Below are 19,094 nucleotides of genomic sequence, written 5' to 3'. Positions count from 1 at the left end.
CCACCAGTCAGCCAATATTCAAAGCAATTCACAGCAAAGCCAGCATGGAGCCAGGTCAGTTCTGATTATTGTTTGAGAGGTGCCGGCTTTCCCTGCTAATTATAGGCTTGCCTCCAGCTAATAGGATTTATAGAAACAAAAGCATTACCAGCACAAGCATTGCACAGGGCAGAGCCAAAGCGAGCTGGGAATTTTCCATCTGGGAAGGCTGAGGGCTGAGGGCTGGAAGTGATGAGATGGGGTGCTGCTGTGATTCCCTTTCAATGGATTGCTGGGTTAGCAGTGGATGTGCTCTTTGGGCACAAGGGGTGTCAGGGGCAGGGGAAATATTTAGCATCCCTTGTGCCAGTTCTCATTGCCAAGGGGCAAGCGCAAGACAAACCAACACGTGCTGGGATTGAGTGCTTCGTGCTCCCATGGATGGGAAGGGAGCAAAATGAGACAGTACTGCAGGAATGCTGTGATGTTTGTAGAATTCACAGCTTGCTATCAGCTGCCAGATCTGCTCACCCCCTGATTGCATCAGGGCTCTGCAGCAGGCTGGGGTGGCTCAGACACCCCCTGTGCTTATAGAAACTTCTCAGCACCCCAACACACCAGCGTGAGCAGAAGTGCTGTGGGGTGCAGCCTGCTCTCAGCTCTTTCCCATTGAATCTTTTCCCCTCCGGCACTTCTGGCAGCCCAGGTCACACAGCCAGCAGGCTGGTGGAGTTGTGTTTCTTTTCTGGAAATGAGCTTTTGCTTTTTGCTCAGCTCCTCAGCTCCCTGCACACGCAAAGGTCTTTGGCATGCAGGGAATGTGCACACTGAGATGGCTGCTGGGCACACAGTGAGGAATAGCTAGAGTTAGGAGGAAACCCCTCTCCTCCCAGCTCCATCAAACTGTCTCTCCCACTCTAACACAGCTTCCTGCATGTTTTTATAGTTGTTTATAACCCAGGCTGTATTAAGGTTCGGGGCACCTTGTGGCTCCTTTCCACATCCCCATATGTCAGGTGTACTATTAGCACACAAAGTACACACTGTAAAATTGTCCCCTCCTTTTGTGTTTGTGCACTACAGAGCCCAAAGCATCTGCATGGCCCGCAGAGATGCTCTCACCTCCAAAATCCAAGGCAAGTCAAGCTCAGTGTCCCAGCTCCCTCCCTTCTGAGGCAACTCCCCATAGCCCAAAACAACACGGCGACCCACAGGCCACCAGATATCCCCAAGGCCATGAGGACCACCAGGTCCCAGAAACGCTGGGCTTACCGGCTGTGGGATGGGGATGGGGACCTGGTGCTGCTCCTCTCCAGCCTGATCCTGCGGCTCCTCACAGCCGTGGGACAGCAGGGATGGGGCTGCAGCCACACGCAGAGCCTCGCTTATATATTTGTTATTTATGGAGCACGTGATGAAGTTCTAAGGGGTTTATAACCATGATGAAAGACGAGGTGAGAGGCTTTAAGATGACGAGCAGGCAAAGGATCCCATCAGGCAGCTGAGGCTGATTTCTTTACCCTGGCGTGACTGCCTGCGGGGGGATAAAGCTGATTTAGCTGATTGCTGCGTACTTGGGGTGAGCTGGCAGGGAGAGCAGGGCTTGGACAGGGAAAGACGTAATGCATCCTTCTGTGTGCACCCCCAGCTGCTCCTGGGGCTGTTACACGAGGAGCAGGATAAGAGAAGCCAGCTGTATTTGTCCCTGTTAGTGTAACCAAATGGGGATTATCCCAAGCGTGAGCTCCTGGAAAGGGAACAACTGGGCTCCATCAGAAGAGGGGTGGCCAGCAGGAACAGAGAGGTGATTGTCCCTCTCTACTCTGCTCTTGTGAGGCCCCATCTGTAGTGCTGTGTCCAGGTCTGGAGCCCCCAGTACAAGAAAGACAGAGCTGTTGGAGAGGATCCATAGGAGAGCCATGAAGATGATCAGGGTGCCGGAGCACCTCCCTCAAAGATAGGCTGTGGGGTGACCTCACTGCAGCCTTTCAGTACCTAAAGGGAGCCTACGAACAGGAGGGGAATCAACTAGATAACAGCAGGACAAGGGGAAGTGGTTTGAAGTTGAGGGAGGGAAGATTTAGGGAGAAGTTCATTACAGAGAGAGTGGTGAGGTGCTGGAACAGGCTGCCAAGGGAGATTGTGGATGCCCTGTCCATTGCTGAGTTTTCGAGGCCAGGTTGGATGGGGCCCTGGGCAGCCTGGTCTGGTATTAGATGGGGAGGTTGGTGGCCCTGCATGTGGCAGGGGGTTGGAGATTCATGAGCCTTGAGGTCCCTTCCAGCCTGGGCCATTCTGTGATTCTGTGTCAGCAAAAGTAATCATTAAAAAAAACTTTCTGCTGTTCAGAAGTGGCATTTCAGAGCAACTGAAGGCAGCACCATGGCAAGAGAGAGCAGCCTGCTCAGTCTCTGTCTGCTCCTCCAGCTGCGGAGGGCCAGCACCAGAGGCTCGCCGTGCAGCAGCACTCAGCATCTTCGGAGCAGCGCTGTGGGGATGGGCTTTGCAGAGGGGACGCGAGCGCAGCCCGGCGGCTCCTCGCTCCCTCTGTTTGCTCCCGGCTGTCCCGGTGCTCCGCGGTCACGCTGCTTGGGGTAGCTGCAGCGTTGTCTTTTGAAGGCACTGCTGCCAGTCCCGTTTTACACCTTCCTCTGGCTTCGCCGCAAGGATCCGTGCACCCGAGCAGGGCACCCATCCATCCGTCCCTCCCTGCCGGCCCGCACACACCCTGCGGCACCGAGCAGCGGCCGCGCGGTGGCAGCAGCGCCCCACGCACCGGAACCGGGCCCAAAAGAAACGGGGTCTGAGGGTTCGGTGGGTCCGGAGCAGAGCTTGTAATGGCTCTGAAGAGGGGCAGTTCCATCTGCGCACCGGTTCGTGCCTATTGCCCGTATCTGTATTTCATTAGCAGTGTTGCAACGTGCATCGGAGGGATGATGAGAAGCATCGCTACCGTAGCCGTGCTTGGAAACACGTCCGTGGAGCTGTGAGAAGGACGCAGCGCTGTGCTGTGCACAACATCCAAGCGCTGCTCCTCCAGTCTCCTCCAGGAGCGCTGGACAGAGAAGCTGCAGCCCATTGGTTGAGCTGGGGCTCGAGCTCCTCGCTGGGAAGGATGAAAAGAGGGAAAACGCTGCTCCTGGGTTTTTATTATTTTTTTCTGCCTCATAACCGATCTGCCCGAGGATTCCATACGTTTTCCGAATGTCCCGCACAGGAGCGGGGAGGTCACAATGGGAACCGACGCGATGTATGGGAGCAAAGAGAGCACCTCGCTGCCCCTTGCCCCCCTCCCTCCGCTCTGCTCCTCCCACCTGATGGGCGTGGCATTTCCGCGGGCGTGTCCAATCAGCGGCCACGCCCGCCTCGACAGCGTCGCTACGCACAGGGCGTGGCCCCGCAAGCCCCGCCCCCTGACGTCTCACGCGCGCCGCCCGCCCCGCCCCTCCCCCAGCCCGTGCCGGCGGCCGCGCGCTCTCCCGCTCAGCCCGGCGCCATGGCGGAGCTCCCCGCCGCCCCGACCCCGGCCCCCGCTCTGCCTTTACCCCCTTCGGCTCCTCCGGGCGGTTCGCAGCGTCTCCTCTTCTCCCACGACCTGGTATCCGGCCGTTACCGCGGTTCGGTGCGTTTCGGCCTGGTTCGCCTCATCCACGGCGAAGACTCCGATTCGGAAGAAGAGGAAACGACGACGGCGGCACCGGGGGGCGGCGGCCGGGGAGCGGGGGGAGCAGCCAGCTCGGGGGGCTCGGAATCGGGCGGCCCGGGAGCGGGCGGCACGGAGGAGGGCCGCGCCAGTCCGCTGCGGCGGGGCTACGTGAGGGTGCAGTGGTACCCGGAGGGCATCAAGCAGCACGTCAAGGAGACCAAGGTGAGGTGGGGGGGTGCCGGGGGGCCGGGATCTGAACGTGGAGCTGCGCCGGGCCTCGGCTCTGCGTGAAGGCTGGGGAAGGGGGACGTGCGAGAGGCCCGCAGGGCGGGGTGCAGCGTTCGGCCCGCTGGGATGCGGAGCGGTGCCTGCCGTGTGCGCGGAGCGGTGTCTGTCCGTCACCGCGCGGCAGCTCTGTGTCTTGCTCGCGGCCGTGTGGCTCTGCCCTCGTTTGTGCCGCCGTCGGGTTGAGCTGCACGTCAATCTCTGTCCTCCGGCTGTGTGGATGCGCCCCTCCGGCTGCGTTCTGCGGGGCTGGGTTTGCAGGTTGGGCGTTAGGATTTGCACTCGGAAGGAGCGGCGAGGCAACGGAACGGGCTGTGCGGGGAGGTGGGGGAGTCGCCGTCCCTGGAGGCGCTTAAGAGTAGATGTCACGCTTAGGGACGTAGCGTGCGATGCTGGACGAGGTGATCTTAGAGCTCTTTCCCACACCTTGCTGATTCTATTCTATGTTTCTGGGGCATCCCTGCTGCACGCAGCCCGACGGCACAGAGACAAAAGAGAGAGGGGCACTGGGATGGAGCACAAAGGGGCTGCCAGCCGCGGGTGTTGTGCTGAGCGAGGCAGGAGGCACACACAGGGGCTGCCGGGCCCTCTGCTTCGCCTCCTTCCAGCAGCTCAGCACGGCAAGCAGGAGCTGTGTGGTGGTCCTGCAGGGATGGGTAGGATGGTGAGCGGTAGCAGGATGAGCTATATTTAGGTGATAGTGTCATTAAACACGTGACCAGCTGGAGATAAGCAAAATGAAAACGGGCATCAAGGGAAGATATTGCTGTGTTGTGTGTTTCTACCTAAAAAAAAAAAAAAAGCCTTTTCTTTCCCACAGTTCAATCGCTGCAGCTTTCAAATACAAATTCTGTGTGCTGTAGCAGCACAGGTTGGCCCAATGTGGAGTGTGTTTTCTAGCATCCAAGGCCACCCCGGTTTGGGGGAGCAAACATGGATTTAGGTGTTGGATTCCTTAACTCCAAAGTGCTCATTCTGACTTTGGTCGCTGGATAGCTGTGCCCTTGTGCAGCATTAGGGAAAGCTGGGCTGGGGGGGGATGAGAAGGCAGTTACATAAATAAATGCTCTTCCTTTTTCTTTCTTTTTTGTGGTCTTGCTGCTCTTGTGTAGGCATCTCTGCACTCAGGTAATAGACCCTGGGGAGAAGTTTCCTGAGTGCTTGAAGAATTCAGGTGTACTTACCGTATTGATTTTTCCATTTGAAAAGCTGCCCAACAACCAAATTGCCAGGCATTGTGTACAAGCTGCTCTGCAGTGTGGGATTACTAAAAACAAACCTGACGCTGCTGGAAACACATGGGGCTTGCCATTTCGTGGTGGTAAGTGAGGTCTTTTGGCTGTCTGCTGCCCGGCCCCTTTGCCTTATGGCACCAGGTAAGCCTGACGTCCCTGTGTGGGCTGTGGGGAGCAAACCATGGGCACCACGTGGATGTCCTGGGCTTGAGGTCTGTTGGCTTGTGGCCGCTGTTCTCAGCTGTGTCTGCAGGTACATCTCCTGGCTGCAGCTCTGACTCTCGAGCAGCTTTGGCTGTGAGTTTGTTTGATGTCTTCAGGAATGTTAACCTGGCCTGGTGCAGCCACAGACCATGGATGGCGGAGGACACTTGTTGCCATCCAAAAAGCTGCTCTGTGTACCCAAACTGGGTGATGATCTGAGAGCTTTCCTGTGTTTTCTTTCAGCTACTGGGGCAAGAATTATTTTTTTCAACTGGGGAGTATGTAAGCTAATCGTGGTTACTGTTGCCTTTAGAAGCTGGATGCTTTTCTTCTCTCCTGTTGGATGTGGAAGACAGGCTGCTGCTTAAACCACAGCTCACGATTCGTGATGTTAATAAGTAATAGAAGCTTTCTCTTGAATTTGAGCTGGTGTTTGGTACAAAGGCCCACTGGCTCTTCCGCCTGAATGAGGGGTTTTTCTGAGCCTTTGGTTCTGATAGGCATTAGCAGCATCGTGACATTCACGTGAGTAAAAAGGAGCCAGGATTTCTTCTCTCTCTTCTCCTTTCCTGCCTTCCTCGGCTGCTTTCCCAATTCAGAGCATAGGGAAATAATTGTTGCCAAGTAATGTAAAACCCAGACAGTCCTGGAAGGAAACATTTCCCTTTCCAGAGAGGTGTGCCAGCCATGTCCTGTCTGACCCCAATCCTGTCACACAGCGAACCTGCAGAGCAGTTCTGGCTTCTAGAGCCACCCTGCTTGTCTTCATGGTGCTGCCGCAGTGCTGGATGTGTGTGTTGTTCACAAGTTGCATTGCTAACTGCTGGGAGCACCTGATGACTTTTATAGTAAATGAGCAGAGGTTCAGACCCAGCTGGATTTTAATTTCAGAGTTCCTCAGGTGCAGGTTATATTCCTTCTGCACGCCTGAGCTGCCTTTGGGTTCTTTGCAGAAGTGCTTGGCCAGGTTGGGTAGCAGTGAGGCTCATAGGGTGCTTTAAAACACTGCTGTCTTCCTCCCTCTGCCCCTCACCTGGAAGCCTCACTGCTCTCCCCTGCCTTTCATTTTCCCAGAGCCTGTGCAAGGCAGCTACGCCTCTACTGCAGATGGGAGAAGCAGAAAGTGCAGGTGTTGTGTTTCAGCACCTTATCAAAAGGCCTTCGGCAGGGCAGGCTGCTGAATTCCTGCCTTGTGCTCTGCTCTCTGCCTCGGGGAAGAACTGCTTGTGGCAGCACCCAGGTGTGATGCTGCGTCTCAGCAGCGCTTTCTGGTTTACATGGCAGCCTGTAGGGACCCGATGGGGTTTTTGGGAATATTTAACTTCCAAAGCTCTTGGTATGGATGGCTCTCAGTCTGTTCAGCTTCACTTTGCAGCCCAGTTCCGACTGTCTGAAGCTCCCCAGGCACAAATCCCGTGGCTGATCAGCTCGCTAGCTGGAATTGTTCTGGTGCTATCACCTCGAGTCTGAATTCAACTCTGCTTCATCCCACACAGCCCTTCTGTTCCTTCTCACCCTCCACTGCTGCGATTTCTTGACCTCAAACATTGAGATATGAATATCAGGTTGCAGGAGAACTTTCTGAAGGTGTTACTCCCACACAATTTCAATATTTGCTGAGTTCTTCTTGTCTGAATCCTGTCATGCAGTCACTTCTTTGGCCTAAACTTAGGAATTGTGATTTTTGTATTTATCCCACGGGAGAAGGGGATGCTCCCATTCACTGAAGGGCTGTGCTTTCACCTCTCTGTCCCTTTGCAGCCACCACCAGCCTGGCGTGAGCACCAGACACCAGTCCTCACTGTTGACCACCTTGCAACTGCGGGATGAGAGCACGGGGAGCCTTAAAAACCTTCTGTCTCTAAACATGATCGAGGTGTCTATCGATCTATCTAAAGCACGGTGATGCAGAACGCTTAGGGTCCAGCAGGTGACAGGAGGCAGTTCTGCTGTGTGTGGGTGCAGCTCCTTCTCCAGAGTCAGCAGCAAATGCTGCTCAGTGCAGCACTCAGATTCAGCGCCCACAAACTGATAGCACTGGTTTGTATCACTTGCGAAGCTGTATCCAACCCTCTTCTTGCATCTGATGTTTCAGTCAGTCTCCCGGGGGTGCTCTGAAACCACCTGACATCCGTAGCCATTAGAGATGGGAGGGAAGAAAGGGCTTACTGGAATTGGTGTAGTTCTGCATCAAACAGGAGCCACGTCAGATGGTTCTGCTTGCAAGTGCTCATCGCAAGGTCATGTACTCTCGAGCTGAATTTTTGCTTTCTTTGATGCTTGCCAGATCAGCTTGGGGATCATCATTAATATTTTACTGCGAAATGGACTGCTGCACAACAAAAGTATGTGCTGTTACTGAGTGGAGCTATTCTGTGTGTGTGGTGAGCGATAATTTGGGCTCAGCAATTAATTAGTGCTCTTCCAGCCCCAATCAGGAGTGTTATTTTTAAAATGGACAAAGCCTCTCCCTGAGCAGACCGTCCTGTGGCTCACAGCACTCGCTCCCAATGTGCTGGGTTAGCTAAAAGGGAAGGGAAAGAGGCAGCTCAGTTGGTAATGCTCTTAGGACTAGCACACAACGTGAGGTGCACTAAAAGCTTCAGGAGGATCCAGTTGGATCCCATGCCAGGCTTTGAGATACCTGCATGAGAACGAGGGAGGTGTTTTGCTGTGACTTTCTCCCGAAGTTTCTCCTTCACATAAGCTGTGCAGCTCCAGCAGAGGCTTCTGCAGGGACCTGGTTGTAAGCAACTCTGTGAAGTTACTTTTTTTGGCTAAAATCCTGTGTTGAAGTTAAGTGGTGTAAGCTTGTCGGATGTTTTTTTGGGACAAGGTCTTGCTTATGCCAGCTGTCCTCAGCTCTCTCCTCAGAGCAAAGACACTATTTTTAATGCTCAGCATCAGTGTTGGTGCTGGGAGATAGCTGGCATCTGTGAAGCTCAGAACCTCTTCTCCTGTGACTGTTTAATTGCTTGTGGGATTTCAGGGGCTCTGAAGGCAGTGACACCTTTCTAAACGCTCCCTGGGAGGAACCTGCCTCGTTGTTTGCGCATTCCTTACCTCCCACCATCAGCATCAAACTGCTGCTTTGGGCTGAAGCTTCTACACTTGCTTTTGGTGTTGCCAGCAAGGCCTGGAGCTGAGATGTGAGATGACAACGTGGGTTTTTCTTTTTATGTGGTGGTGCTTGGAGTGCATAATGCGTAGCTCAGGTTCCACCTTGTGCAGGCCGTGCGTGCCATTCCAGAGGTCTTCAGAGCTGTGGTGAGGTAGGAGGGTGCTAACTGTGTCCTGGAACAAAAAAAACCTGCAGAGAGGCTCCATGGTGGTGGCACTGGGGCTTTTTTCCATGCACTTTCCATTTTCTCTTAACTTTGAGGTCATTGGGCTGATTGGGTGAAGGCAGTTCTTGCCTCAGTGCATCTCAGGTGGTTTTTACCTCCTGCATGGGAAGGCTGAAAGGAGCATAGTGGGATCCATGCCAGCCCTGCTGAGAGCAGGCAGAGCAGGGCCCAAATGGAAACTGGAAACCAGGCAGGAATCTTCTACATGTGCTGGTGTAGGTGGAAGCAAGGATATGTGCTCCTTGATGCTGGACTCTGATATCAAACTGCGTTGGATAGATGTTTGTGCTGGGAAAAGATAGGTGGTGCTGTGTTGGTTTTCTGCCCTTTGTGGTGCAGGCTTTAACTCCACTTTATGGAGAGAAAAGCAATTAACAGTTGCAGCTGCAGCCCTGCTCCCTGACTGCATGGCGTGTCTGCTGAGACCAGAACCAGTGGGTAAGTGGTCAGATCCTAAACCTAAGAAATCTGCATCTTTGTACACTGATTTCTTGTTTCTTTCTTTTTTTTTTTTTTTGAGAAATGTCCTTACCTGCGTGGGTTGTTCATCCTTCTGTGTTGTTCAGGTTTGTGCTGTACCAAAGAAGTTCTGTGATCATGGTTCAGCTTATTGGGGAGCTCTGTAAGCTGGATGGCATCGATGTCCTTATGCTGTGTGTTGGAGCATGGCTCACCTGGTACTCTGCATCTCAGCAAGGGGGTGGTGGACAGCTGGGGGGTGTAGGTGTGCCCGCAGCGTTGTCCTGGTGGGATGCAATAGAGCTTTGGGGGCATTTTGGGAGTGCCAAAGCTCTGCTCCTGTTCCTCAGCAGCTGGTGCTGTAGCTCTTGGTGAGTGGATGGGCAGCACTATTGCTGCTGTGGGAGGTGAGGGCAGAGATGTGCAGGAGAGCAGACCAGGAAGCTTCCAGGCAGAAAGAGATTGAATTCACAGCAATTAAACAAGCAGAGCCTGCTCCGTTTGCAATACAGCAATATCCTTTCAGAGCCTCTTGCCGAGCTGAGGAGGAGCTGGGCGGCTCTGCCCTCGCTCCGTTAGGCAGCCTTCATTTTGTAGCACAGAATTGCAGCGGTGTGCCATGTGGTGCTGCACTCAGCACAGCTCCAGCACAGCAATTTGCTCTGCTGCTGGAGGGAGAGTGCTGCTGAAGCTGAGGGATGGGAGCTGAAGGTTTCTGACAGCAGTTTGGAGCCCAGAGCCGGGACTTGCATGCACATCACTGCTGCAGCGACCTGCAGTGCTGTCTCCTGTCTGTGGCTGAGCCTTCTGCTTCATGGGAAGTACACTGATTCGGGGAGAGCTGGAATTGGTTCCATCTCAGCCGATTTAGGGTTCTTTGCCTACTCTTGAAAGGATACAACTGCAGGAATAAAAGAATTTTGCGTTCGAATCATTTTTGTTTCAAGAACCAGCCCTGCTCCTCTGCTGATAAGGACACTCAGTGAGTAAGTAGCGTTTTTAATCTTCAGAGCGTTTCCTGGCGTTGATGTGGCAGTGCCCCTGGAGGTGTGCCTTGGCAAGGTGACAAACTTTCTCTGTCGGTGACTCCAGTGACTCCAGGTGACACCTGCATCAGCGCTGCTGGGCCCTGACCTTGTGCTGATGCTGTGGTCGTGCCTTCTCCGTTTGACTCTTTCTGAGCAGGGCTGGAGAGCATGAGCTGTATGGGTGGTGGGAAGACCTTTGACGTTCTTCAGTGTGATTATAGACTGAGGTGTCCATTTAGACAAACTATTCTCACCGCAAACTATAATGCATGGCTTATTCTGAATGTGTGAAATGGAACGCTTGGAAACGGGCTGGCATTTTATGTATTTTTCTGTTGAGGGACTCAGGCTTGATTTGTTTCCTCAGATGTGTGAAGCGATGGGTAACCCAGCAGCTTTAGAGTTAATTTGGGTATAAATGCTGTAAGCTGTGAGGATTTTGCAGGAAAGCAATACAGCCAGAAAGTGCTAGATCCACAGTGAAATTGTTGACAGCAGCTGTGCTGTGGTAGGCATAGAACCTGAGCAGCACAGATCAGAGGCACCTTTGTGTTTTCCTTACCCAGCTTCACTCCTCAGCTGCCCTGACCCAGCAGCTGCCTTCCTTGCTGCTCGCAGGGGAGTTCTGCTCACTGCTGCACTGGCTGTGCTGCCCTTCTGGCTGCTCCTCTAAAATCTGGCTTTTCAGAATGGGAGGTGAGCGTGCAGGAAGAACTGCCCAGGAGTTTTCAGGGTTGATCAGATTTCCAGCAGGGCCCTACATGCAGTCATCTTTTGGCTTTGCTCTTCGGACTGCTGTTGAAGATGGAAGTTGTTTTTCCCTGGAAGGTAGCATGCACATCCCATCCAAGTGAAGAGTTCTCATGGCTATTGCAGGAAATATTCATGCTTCTGTTCAGCGTTCGAGTCCAAGTTCCTTGAAACACTGTTAGAATTGAGACAAAATAGCCACATTTTCTAAATTTAGAGTTACTACGTGGTTGTGTAACGGGCTTCAAATGAAGCAGCTCTTCAGATTGTTCTGTCCTGAAGTCAAGCAGCTTCTGTCAGAAGCCTTTCTGTCCTCGTGCCCCAGGAAGCCTGCAGGGCCTGGCTGTGTAAATTCCCATGCAGAAGTGCCGTCTCCTCGTAGTGAATGATCCACAGAGTTCACGTGAAAGCAGAAAAGCAGGGCTGAAGGGAGGGGAGGAATCCGTCCTTCTTGGAAAACTTCTGGGTTTGTTGTTTTTGAAGCCTGCAGATGTGGATGATTCATTGGCTTCCTGTCAGAGCAGGCTGGGCTGCATTCTGGTTTTCCAGAGCTTGGGAAGCTCTTCCTAACGAGGTGTGGTGCTATTGAATGCTTCCTCCTTGAGCTGTGCTTCATGCAGTGTGGGAGTGGTGAACATAAACCCGGCTTATTCTGACCGTGGAAGCTTTCTGAACTGCAGCAAACCTCACAGGATGAACCAGGCTGCTTCCCAGACAGTGCACAGACTGCATGTTCCTGAAACATGAGAGAGGAGAACACCTTGCAGGATTACCCACAGTAAAAGTGACACCGTGCAGGAAATACCAGCACCTGATACCTGGGTTCCTGGATTTATGAAATAAAGGATCCTAAAGTTCCTGTCCAACGCAGCAGCTGATGCTTTTGTCCCGGCGTTACCAGCTGCCAGTGCTGTGAGCTCTCACTGTGCAGGTTTGACAGTAAGATTCAGGCTGTGTTGCTGAGTCGGTCGCTGCCTCGTCCCCAGGTACGTGGGGCTGTGCTGGCCTTTGCCCCCTTACTGTGGGGCTGGAAGCTTCCTCTGTTCAGTTCTGTGTGACAGAGCTGTCTCGTTTGGTTCTCTTGAGCAGAACTGTTTCTGCTGCCCTGGTCTGCTCAAGGACCTCGTTGGATGGCATTAATGCTCCTCACCTGGGGCTGCCTTGATCCGAGCGTTAGATGAAAACTTCACGCTTTCCATTACAAGCACTCTGTATTTCACAAGAGTATTGTGCCATCGGCTCTCATGTTTCTTGTTTTGGTAGGCATCTTAGAGGAAGGTTAATAATTTATAGGAGGTAAGCATCACAAGTATTGTTAATTGATGTGGTCACTGTAACACATCTATAAAACCATTAACTGGAGGAACCTTTTTTTTCTCCCCCTTCCTCCCCAGTGTTGACACTTGGGGATCCGGAACAAACCCAGGCCAGGTTCCTGGCTTCCTTACTCATGTTGTGCCTGTGCTTTTTCCACCCTCAGTAACACGGTTCAGTACCAGGCTGACATCTGTCAGCACTGATTACCATTTGGAATCCATTTGCTCTTGTGCAATGATTAAAATAATGGAGAGTTATATCTTACAGTGACTGTGGCACAAGTGTCAGCGTTGCACTAATGCTGTGTATTCTCCTCTTTAATTGCCATTCAGGTGGAAACACACTGTGTGTTCACACTTAATGTCATCTCTCCCACGGTGCTGCTTCAGCTCCTTTTGTTTTTGCCCCACGCAGTTTTTTCTTTTCAGATTACAGCTGCCTTTCTGATTAGCACATGTACAGCCCTGCAGGTTTGTAGGGAAAATACTCTTATCTGAGAGCTCCCAGCGCTGCCATCCTTGCTGCAAAGTGAGTGCTCACTGCAAAAACAAGTGGGTTTTTTTCTTAGCGTGTTTGGAAACTGCTGGAGAGCCCTGTGTTGGGTTTGACAAGGTGTATTTAACCCCCTCGGCCATAGCCTATGGGTGAGCTGCTCCACCCAACCTGCCTCTGCAGTTCCAGCTGTGTGCTTCACTGCCTGCAGTGACTGACGTGAACCTGAACTTTCTCTCGTGGTGGTTTAATTTGAGTTTATCTTAATCTCCTCTAATCTGGCACTGAGAAGTGTTTGCTGTCAGAGGAATCCTCGAGGGAATGAGATGATGGCCTGGAGAGGTAGCAGGTTCTGCTCTGCTGCTTGTGCTGCTTCCGAGCATTGCTCTCACACAGCTCAGGGTAAGTGTGAGGTTGGGGCAGCGAACAGTGGGCAGAGCTGTTTTTGGAACTGGGATCTTTGTGCTCACCCCACTTGGGCTGGCGAGGCCTTTTGTGGAGGCATTTGTGAAGTCTTTGAAGCCTGCTGTGCAGCTCAACATCTGCATCTGCTTGGTGCTGTGGATGCGATGATGACAGCAAAGCGAGAGTCCATCCCACTTCTTTCGGAGAGCAGAGGAATCCTTGCAGAGTGCAGTTTGTTCCCAGTTGTGTTGCTAACTTAGCTCCTTTCCAGTTCAGCACGGGGTGACTGCCTGTGGTCTGTACTGCTGGCAGTGCTTAAATGAAGGCTTGGAACAAAAGATCAAGGAGTAGGCACAGACTGATGTCTGTAGCATCACTGTCCAACCTGTGTCTGCTGTTGAGCATGGTAGGAAGGGTTCTTGGCTGGTGGCTCAACTGGCTCCTGCTGTGCTGTAAGATCAGGTTTGTTGCAGTCACTGCAGACTGGGGGGTGACACTGAGCTTTGTTTTTAGGTCTTCCCACTAGTGAATAGCACTGGTGTGTGAGCTAGAAGGGGGCTGGAAGTGTAGCAGTTGGGGTTATCTGCATTTTGAAAAAGAGTAAAACAAAGGATGTTTGTTGTGTTCCCATGTGAAAATAAGGCCCCGCTAGGAGCACCACAAGGTTAGTGGTGTGTGTGTGTGTGTGTAGCTGGTGCTGCTGTTTCTGGCTTCACCTCATTTAAACACTGCCTTGAAGTTTTTTTTAGGCCCGCGAGAATAGGAGGCACTCGTCATGGTCAGCTAGGCTGTGATTTAGCAAAGTGGCAAATCTGCATTAGAGACTGGGAAAAGGAAGAGCTTTTAATCACAAGTGACAGCATGCAGTCTGTGATTGGAACCCAGGCCCTGAGCAATGGTGAAATCCCTCTGCTGACACCTGCGTGGCTGTAAGAAGCTGCTATTGCAGGGGCTTCTTGGTGCTCAGTTCCAGCAGCTGTTGAGATGTCACACGGACCTATGGATTGTTTGCCTCCCACCCACATCAGCAACTTGTTTTTAGGAAGATGTACTCTTTTGTTTCCCTACTCTTGTGCATGTTAGTGCTTTGTTAGGTGAGCTAGGAAAGGGCTGGTAACAAATCTCTCCGTATTCAAAACCCGTGGCACTTTTGAAGGTGCTCCCAAGTCGTGCTCTGCCTGTGACTGTCAAGGAGGAGCAGTGCTGACTCCTGCAGGGTGCTGTAGCTGTGACACTGCCATTACACCAAGGTTCTGGAACGTGGCCAGGGCAGGAGATGCAGGCAGCAATGGACAACGTGTGCCACGCCACCATATAATGACTGCGAGCTCCCATCTTTGTGCTCCCATCTCAGCCTCGCTTGTTGAGTGACCTGAAAGCTAGGAGGAGCTCCATATTTGGGGCTGAAACATCATGTATGTGCTTTCCCTGAAGGACATAGATCTGGTAAGGATTCAGCTGCAGGCTCCGTTTGAGGACTGCAGATGTCAGTTTCCTTAAAATTTCACCCAGGAAAGCAGTGTTTGCCATTCTCCCACGGCTTGAAAGTGCAGTTTTCAGAATGGGGAACTGTATGGCTGTCTGCAATAGAGACATCTGTCAGCACCACCCATGCAGGGGTGGGTTCTGAAAAACTGCCTTATCTGAAGGTGTGAAGGTAGCAGTGAAGAGATGAGGTCAGTTTACAGCAGATGTATTGAGGCTGGCACACAGCTGTCTGCACCACCTCTGGGTGACAGAGCTGAACCCTCAGATTGGGCACTGCTGGGCAGCAGGTGCTCTCTGCACCAGGGGACCTCAGCTGAGGGCTCCTCCCCTGGGAGCCCGCCTTGCCCCCAGCAGCCATGGCTTTAGGAGAACCACTATGTCAAAGAGCTGTGCTGCTTTCTCCCTGCCTTTTTTTGCTCCTCTTGGCATGCAGCCCTAATTACAGCCCTGGTAGCTTAGAGTTGGAGCTGCTGTCCTGTCCCAAAGCTGCCTGGCTTTGCCTTTCTCAAATCTGATTGCAGCTTCACCTTGCACAGCAAAGTGGCCGGGCTCCTCGGGCTCTGAGCATCACTGCCAGTGGGCTGTGGTTAGGCTGCAGCTTTGCCTGCCCCGATCTGCACCTGGTGGCTTTGTGTGCTCTCTCCTGGAGCTTCCACATGTTGTGTTGGATCTGGAGAGACACAAGGCTGCTCCATCCATCCCTGCTGAAGTGCTGGAGATGGGCCTCCCTCGAGCTGAGGAATGTAGGTCAGAGTTAAGTATGTAGAATGAAAAAGAGACTTCATTGTAAGGCAGCGTTTCACCTAGATAATCCAGTGAGATCCTCACGCTGATGGGAATCCTGTTCTTACATATACACTGTTCTATATGACTCATTAAGCAAACCTAATTAAGCAGCAGCAGCAGCCCTGCTAAATGGCATGGCACGCGGTCCTGAAGGCTGCAGGTCAGGCACCCTGACAGTGTGCCCTCTGTCCAAATCTGTGTTGGCAGTGCCCGAGGCCATGGGTTGAAGGAGTGGAGGTGTGAGTTAAACACCTGATAACGGAATGCTGCATGCGTGGCAGCGTGAGCCCAGCATGGAGCTGCAGGGAATAAGATATGAATCTGGACAGGTGAATTGAATAGTGCTGCGTGTTGGAGGCGATGCTTTCTGTATGCTGGGTGCAGCTGCTGGAGGTACATGATGTGCCACGTACACTGTGTACCAACACAGTCCTGACACAGGTAAGGAATGCCTGTCAGCAGCAGTTGTAGGGCTGGCTGTGTGTCATGCAGATGCTCGCGCCTGAAGGCCTCTGGCTGTGGCTTTCTGCTGCATCAGGTGCTTTTCGTTTTAAGTTTCTACTAAGAACAAAGCATGTCATTCCATATGCAAGGAAAAAAAAAATCCTTTTTACTGCCTTCTCTGTGTGTGCTTGGCACACTTCTTCATCTTGACAGTGTCTTGAGTTTTCTATGCAGAGTGTTTACCTGCAGGTGAAATCACAGAATCACAGAATCACCCGGGTTGGAAGGGACCTCAAGGATCATGTAGTTCCAACCCCCCTGCCTAGCAGGGCCACCAAACATACACATTTAGATCAGGTTGCCCAGGACCCCGTCCAACCTGGCCTTGAACACGTCCAAGGACGGGGCATCCACAACCTCCCTGGGCAGCCCGTTCCAGGGCCTAACCACTCTCCTCGTAAAGAACTTCCCCCTAACATCCAACCTAAATCTTCCCTCCTTCAACTTGGATCCATTTCCCCTAGTCCTGACTTCTTGTTCCCTGTGTAATGATGCACGGGTTCCTTCCTGGCTTCCATGTTCCATCCCAGTGCCAGCTGACCCCGAGGGGATGATGGAGCTGCACACGTGTGTATGTGCAGGCTGCAGAGCTGGGCGATGGTTCTGGGGAAGGGCACTGTTGTGAGCATGGAGCATCCTGCTCGAGGCTGGGCTGACTTGGTCTGGGCTGTTGCACGTCCTCATAGGGATCATGCCACATCTGACCGCTATACAGTGGTAGTCCATGAGCAGGGGCAGCTTTGAGGGAGTACACAGCTTCTATTTCTCACTAGGAATGATGGCCCCTGTACAGCTGCCTAAGGCTCAGCTACCTTCGTGCCACGTGGCTCTTGGGTGCCCTGCAGTCTGCAGCCAGCTTTACCCATCTTTGCAGGGCTCCCAGGGCTGCTCCCCCCATGGCCTTCAGGCAGAGGTTGTCCAACCTGGGCTTTGAGAGGAGGAGGGAGCAGAGCACCTCTCCAGCCGTCACAGCACAGCTTTCTAAATCATCTCGAGGGTGTTTTGCTGTACTGTTTGCAAACTCCAGCTGCATTTATGGCTCAATGTTTCATTGGAGTTGTGATGGGATGGAAGCCCTCTGTGATAACCGAAGTCATTAAAGCAAGGAGCACATCACATGTACAGCCCATAACAGGCTGGTGCTAAAGCAAAATGCTGCCTTTCTCCCTGCGTGTGTTCACGGCGATATATCCTCATAAAAAAGTCACTGTAGGAAGTAGACATGGAGTGAATTACAGTTCCAGGAAATATGGGGCTCCCTGTCAAGGATAACGGACTTGGTTTAAGAAGGTAAAATGTATTTTGCAGACGGTGGCCATTGATTATTTGTTCTCCAGACTGTTTTTATTGGGTGTGTCGATGTGAAAGCATCCACATGTACAGAGCATCCTCTTGGAGCCCTGCCGGGATGGGGATCAGTGCCTTTGGAACTGATGAGCTCCATCATTCCTCTTCAGCACTTTTCCCTCCCGGTGACGACATCCCCAAGAGGCTGTTAGCACAGGTATGGAGCTCTGTGTCTGTGCTGGGAGTCAGTGTCTTTCTGCTCTGAAAGGCAAATGCTTTTCTTGTTAAAGAAAGGGGGAAAAAACATAACCTCTCTATGTGTTTGGAGGCAGATCTGCTGACTTCAGGCAAGCAGGCTTTTACTGCCTATTGCTCATGCTGTCTGGAGTGTTCCTATAAGCTCACCCTCAGCAGAGCTGCTCACAGCTGGCGAGCTGCACCTGGGAGAGGCTCCAGAATTGGTGACGGTGCTTAAATTGAACCCTGTTGGCTTGTCCCAAACCTCAGCCTGAGGAATGAGCCGAAGGAGGGCTGGGAAGGATGGAGGGGGACAAATGCACTTTAAGTGCACAGTATTTGTCAGAGCTGTTGAGTGAAATGTGATGCATTCCGATGCTATCTGAGCATCCTTTGTAACCAGCTCTGCACTGAGACATCTTACAGGTGCTTCCAGGTGATGTTACCTGCTGTGTGCTGTCTTTGGCATTTGTGGGAGGATAATTATGTGCTGAGTTCTGTTAACAGTCAGCCCCCCCTTGCTCTTGCCTCTAAGATCTGTTAGCGAAGGGGCAGTGGAATGCTTTTAGCACAGATCCCAATGCAGGGGCAGTGGCATGCTTCTTAGGGATGTTCTTAGAGAACAGGAGGTCTTCTGCCTGGCCCAGAGGTGCCTCATGACCCTGGGAGACTGTGGGGCCCTTCTGGACCCTGAGCTGGATCTGAACACCTTGGTCCTGCAATCTGCTTATTGTTGCCCATGTTCTGCATCCAGAGGACACCAGGCTGACGAGGACTATTGCAGGTACAAAAGATTTTACCCATAAAGCCCATATAGAGGGGGGCACTTAACTCACCTTCAGCATGTTTAGAATAGAAATTCAGTGGACTTTAATAGGGAGAAATAATAATCGGGACATCTGGCTTCTGTGTCACATCCAGCATTGGCTCTGTGACTGCAGAGCCACACAGTGGGGCTTTCTGCTTGCTCAGCTAAGCGATGGGGCAAGCAAAGATCTCCAGGTTTGTCATCTTCAATTATTATCGCATCAAATGTGGCTCCAGGAGTGTGAAGTCAGGTCTGGAAGGCTCTCTCAGCCCTGTCCCTGTTACGTCATTGCTGTCACCAATCCCTGGGGGTTTTCTCAGTTAATGAAGGGAACAGGAGGTTGTTTGCTGTCGTGTTGCAGGGTGCACTAACAGTGAGTTCAGCTCTGGTTGGAGATGTTTGCATCTCCCCCGGCCATTCTGCAAGTGCTGGATTCCCTTCTTGTCTAAAAAGCTGTGGAACAGCACAAGCAGTGGCAGAAACTCCATTGTGAAATCAGAGCTCTCAGAGCCCTCAGATGGATTCCGTAGGGTCCGTGCCTTTTTTGTAACAGCCAATACAGCACTTCTGTATGGGAGGCATAATTGGAACTCCATCAGTGAATAGAAAATGCAGCTGAGGGGTTTTTGGTGGTGTGTTTTTTTTTGTTTTTTTTTTTGGGCAATGATGCAATTGTGCTGCATTGTCCCAGCAGCATTCACACACTCATCTGCAGTGTGAGCCAGGGGAGTGGCTTTGCTGTTTGTCAGGGATGAATGCTGCACGGGGTGTCCGTGCTGGCACTGAATTCAGGATGGGCTCTCTGTAGCATTCCAGACTTTGCATGAGCTGGTTGTA

The 19,094-nt window shown here is 52.3% G+C and overlaps 1 protein-coding gene across 1 annotated transcript in view; it reads left to right on the top strand.

The window, feature by feature from the left end:
* Window positions 1–3,475: 3,475 nt before the first annotated feature.
* The window catches only part of UBE2O (ubiquitin conjugating enzyme E2 O), a gene marked incomplete at both ends in the record, with an annotated part of 47,148 nt that continues 31,529 nt past the window's right edge, over window positions 3,476–19,094 (top strand). Inside the window, one exon of the mRNA XM_079544283.1 lies at window positions 3,476–3,847. Coding sequence (XP_079400409.1) covers window positions 3,476–3,847 — 372 coding nt within the window. The remainder of the gene's footprint in view (window positions 3,848–19,094) is intronic.

Source organism: Tetrao urogallus (assembly GCF_951394365.1).
Source record: "Tetrao urogallus genome assembly, chromosome: 18".
In the NCBI taxonomy this organism is placed as follows: domain Eukaryota; kingdom Metazoa; phylum Chordata; class Aves; order Galliformes; family Phasianidae; genus Tetrao; species Tetrao urogallus.
Note: the sequence above shows the minus strand (reverse complement) of the source record. Positions and strands in the feature narration are given on the sequence as shown.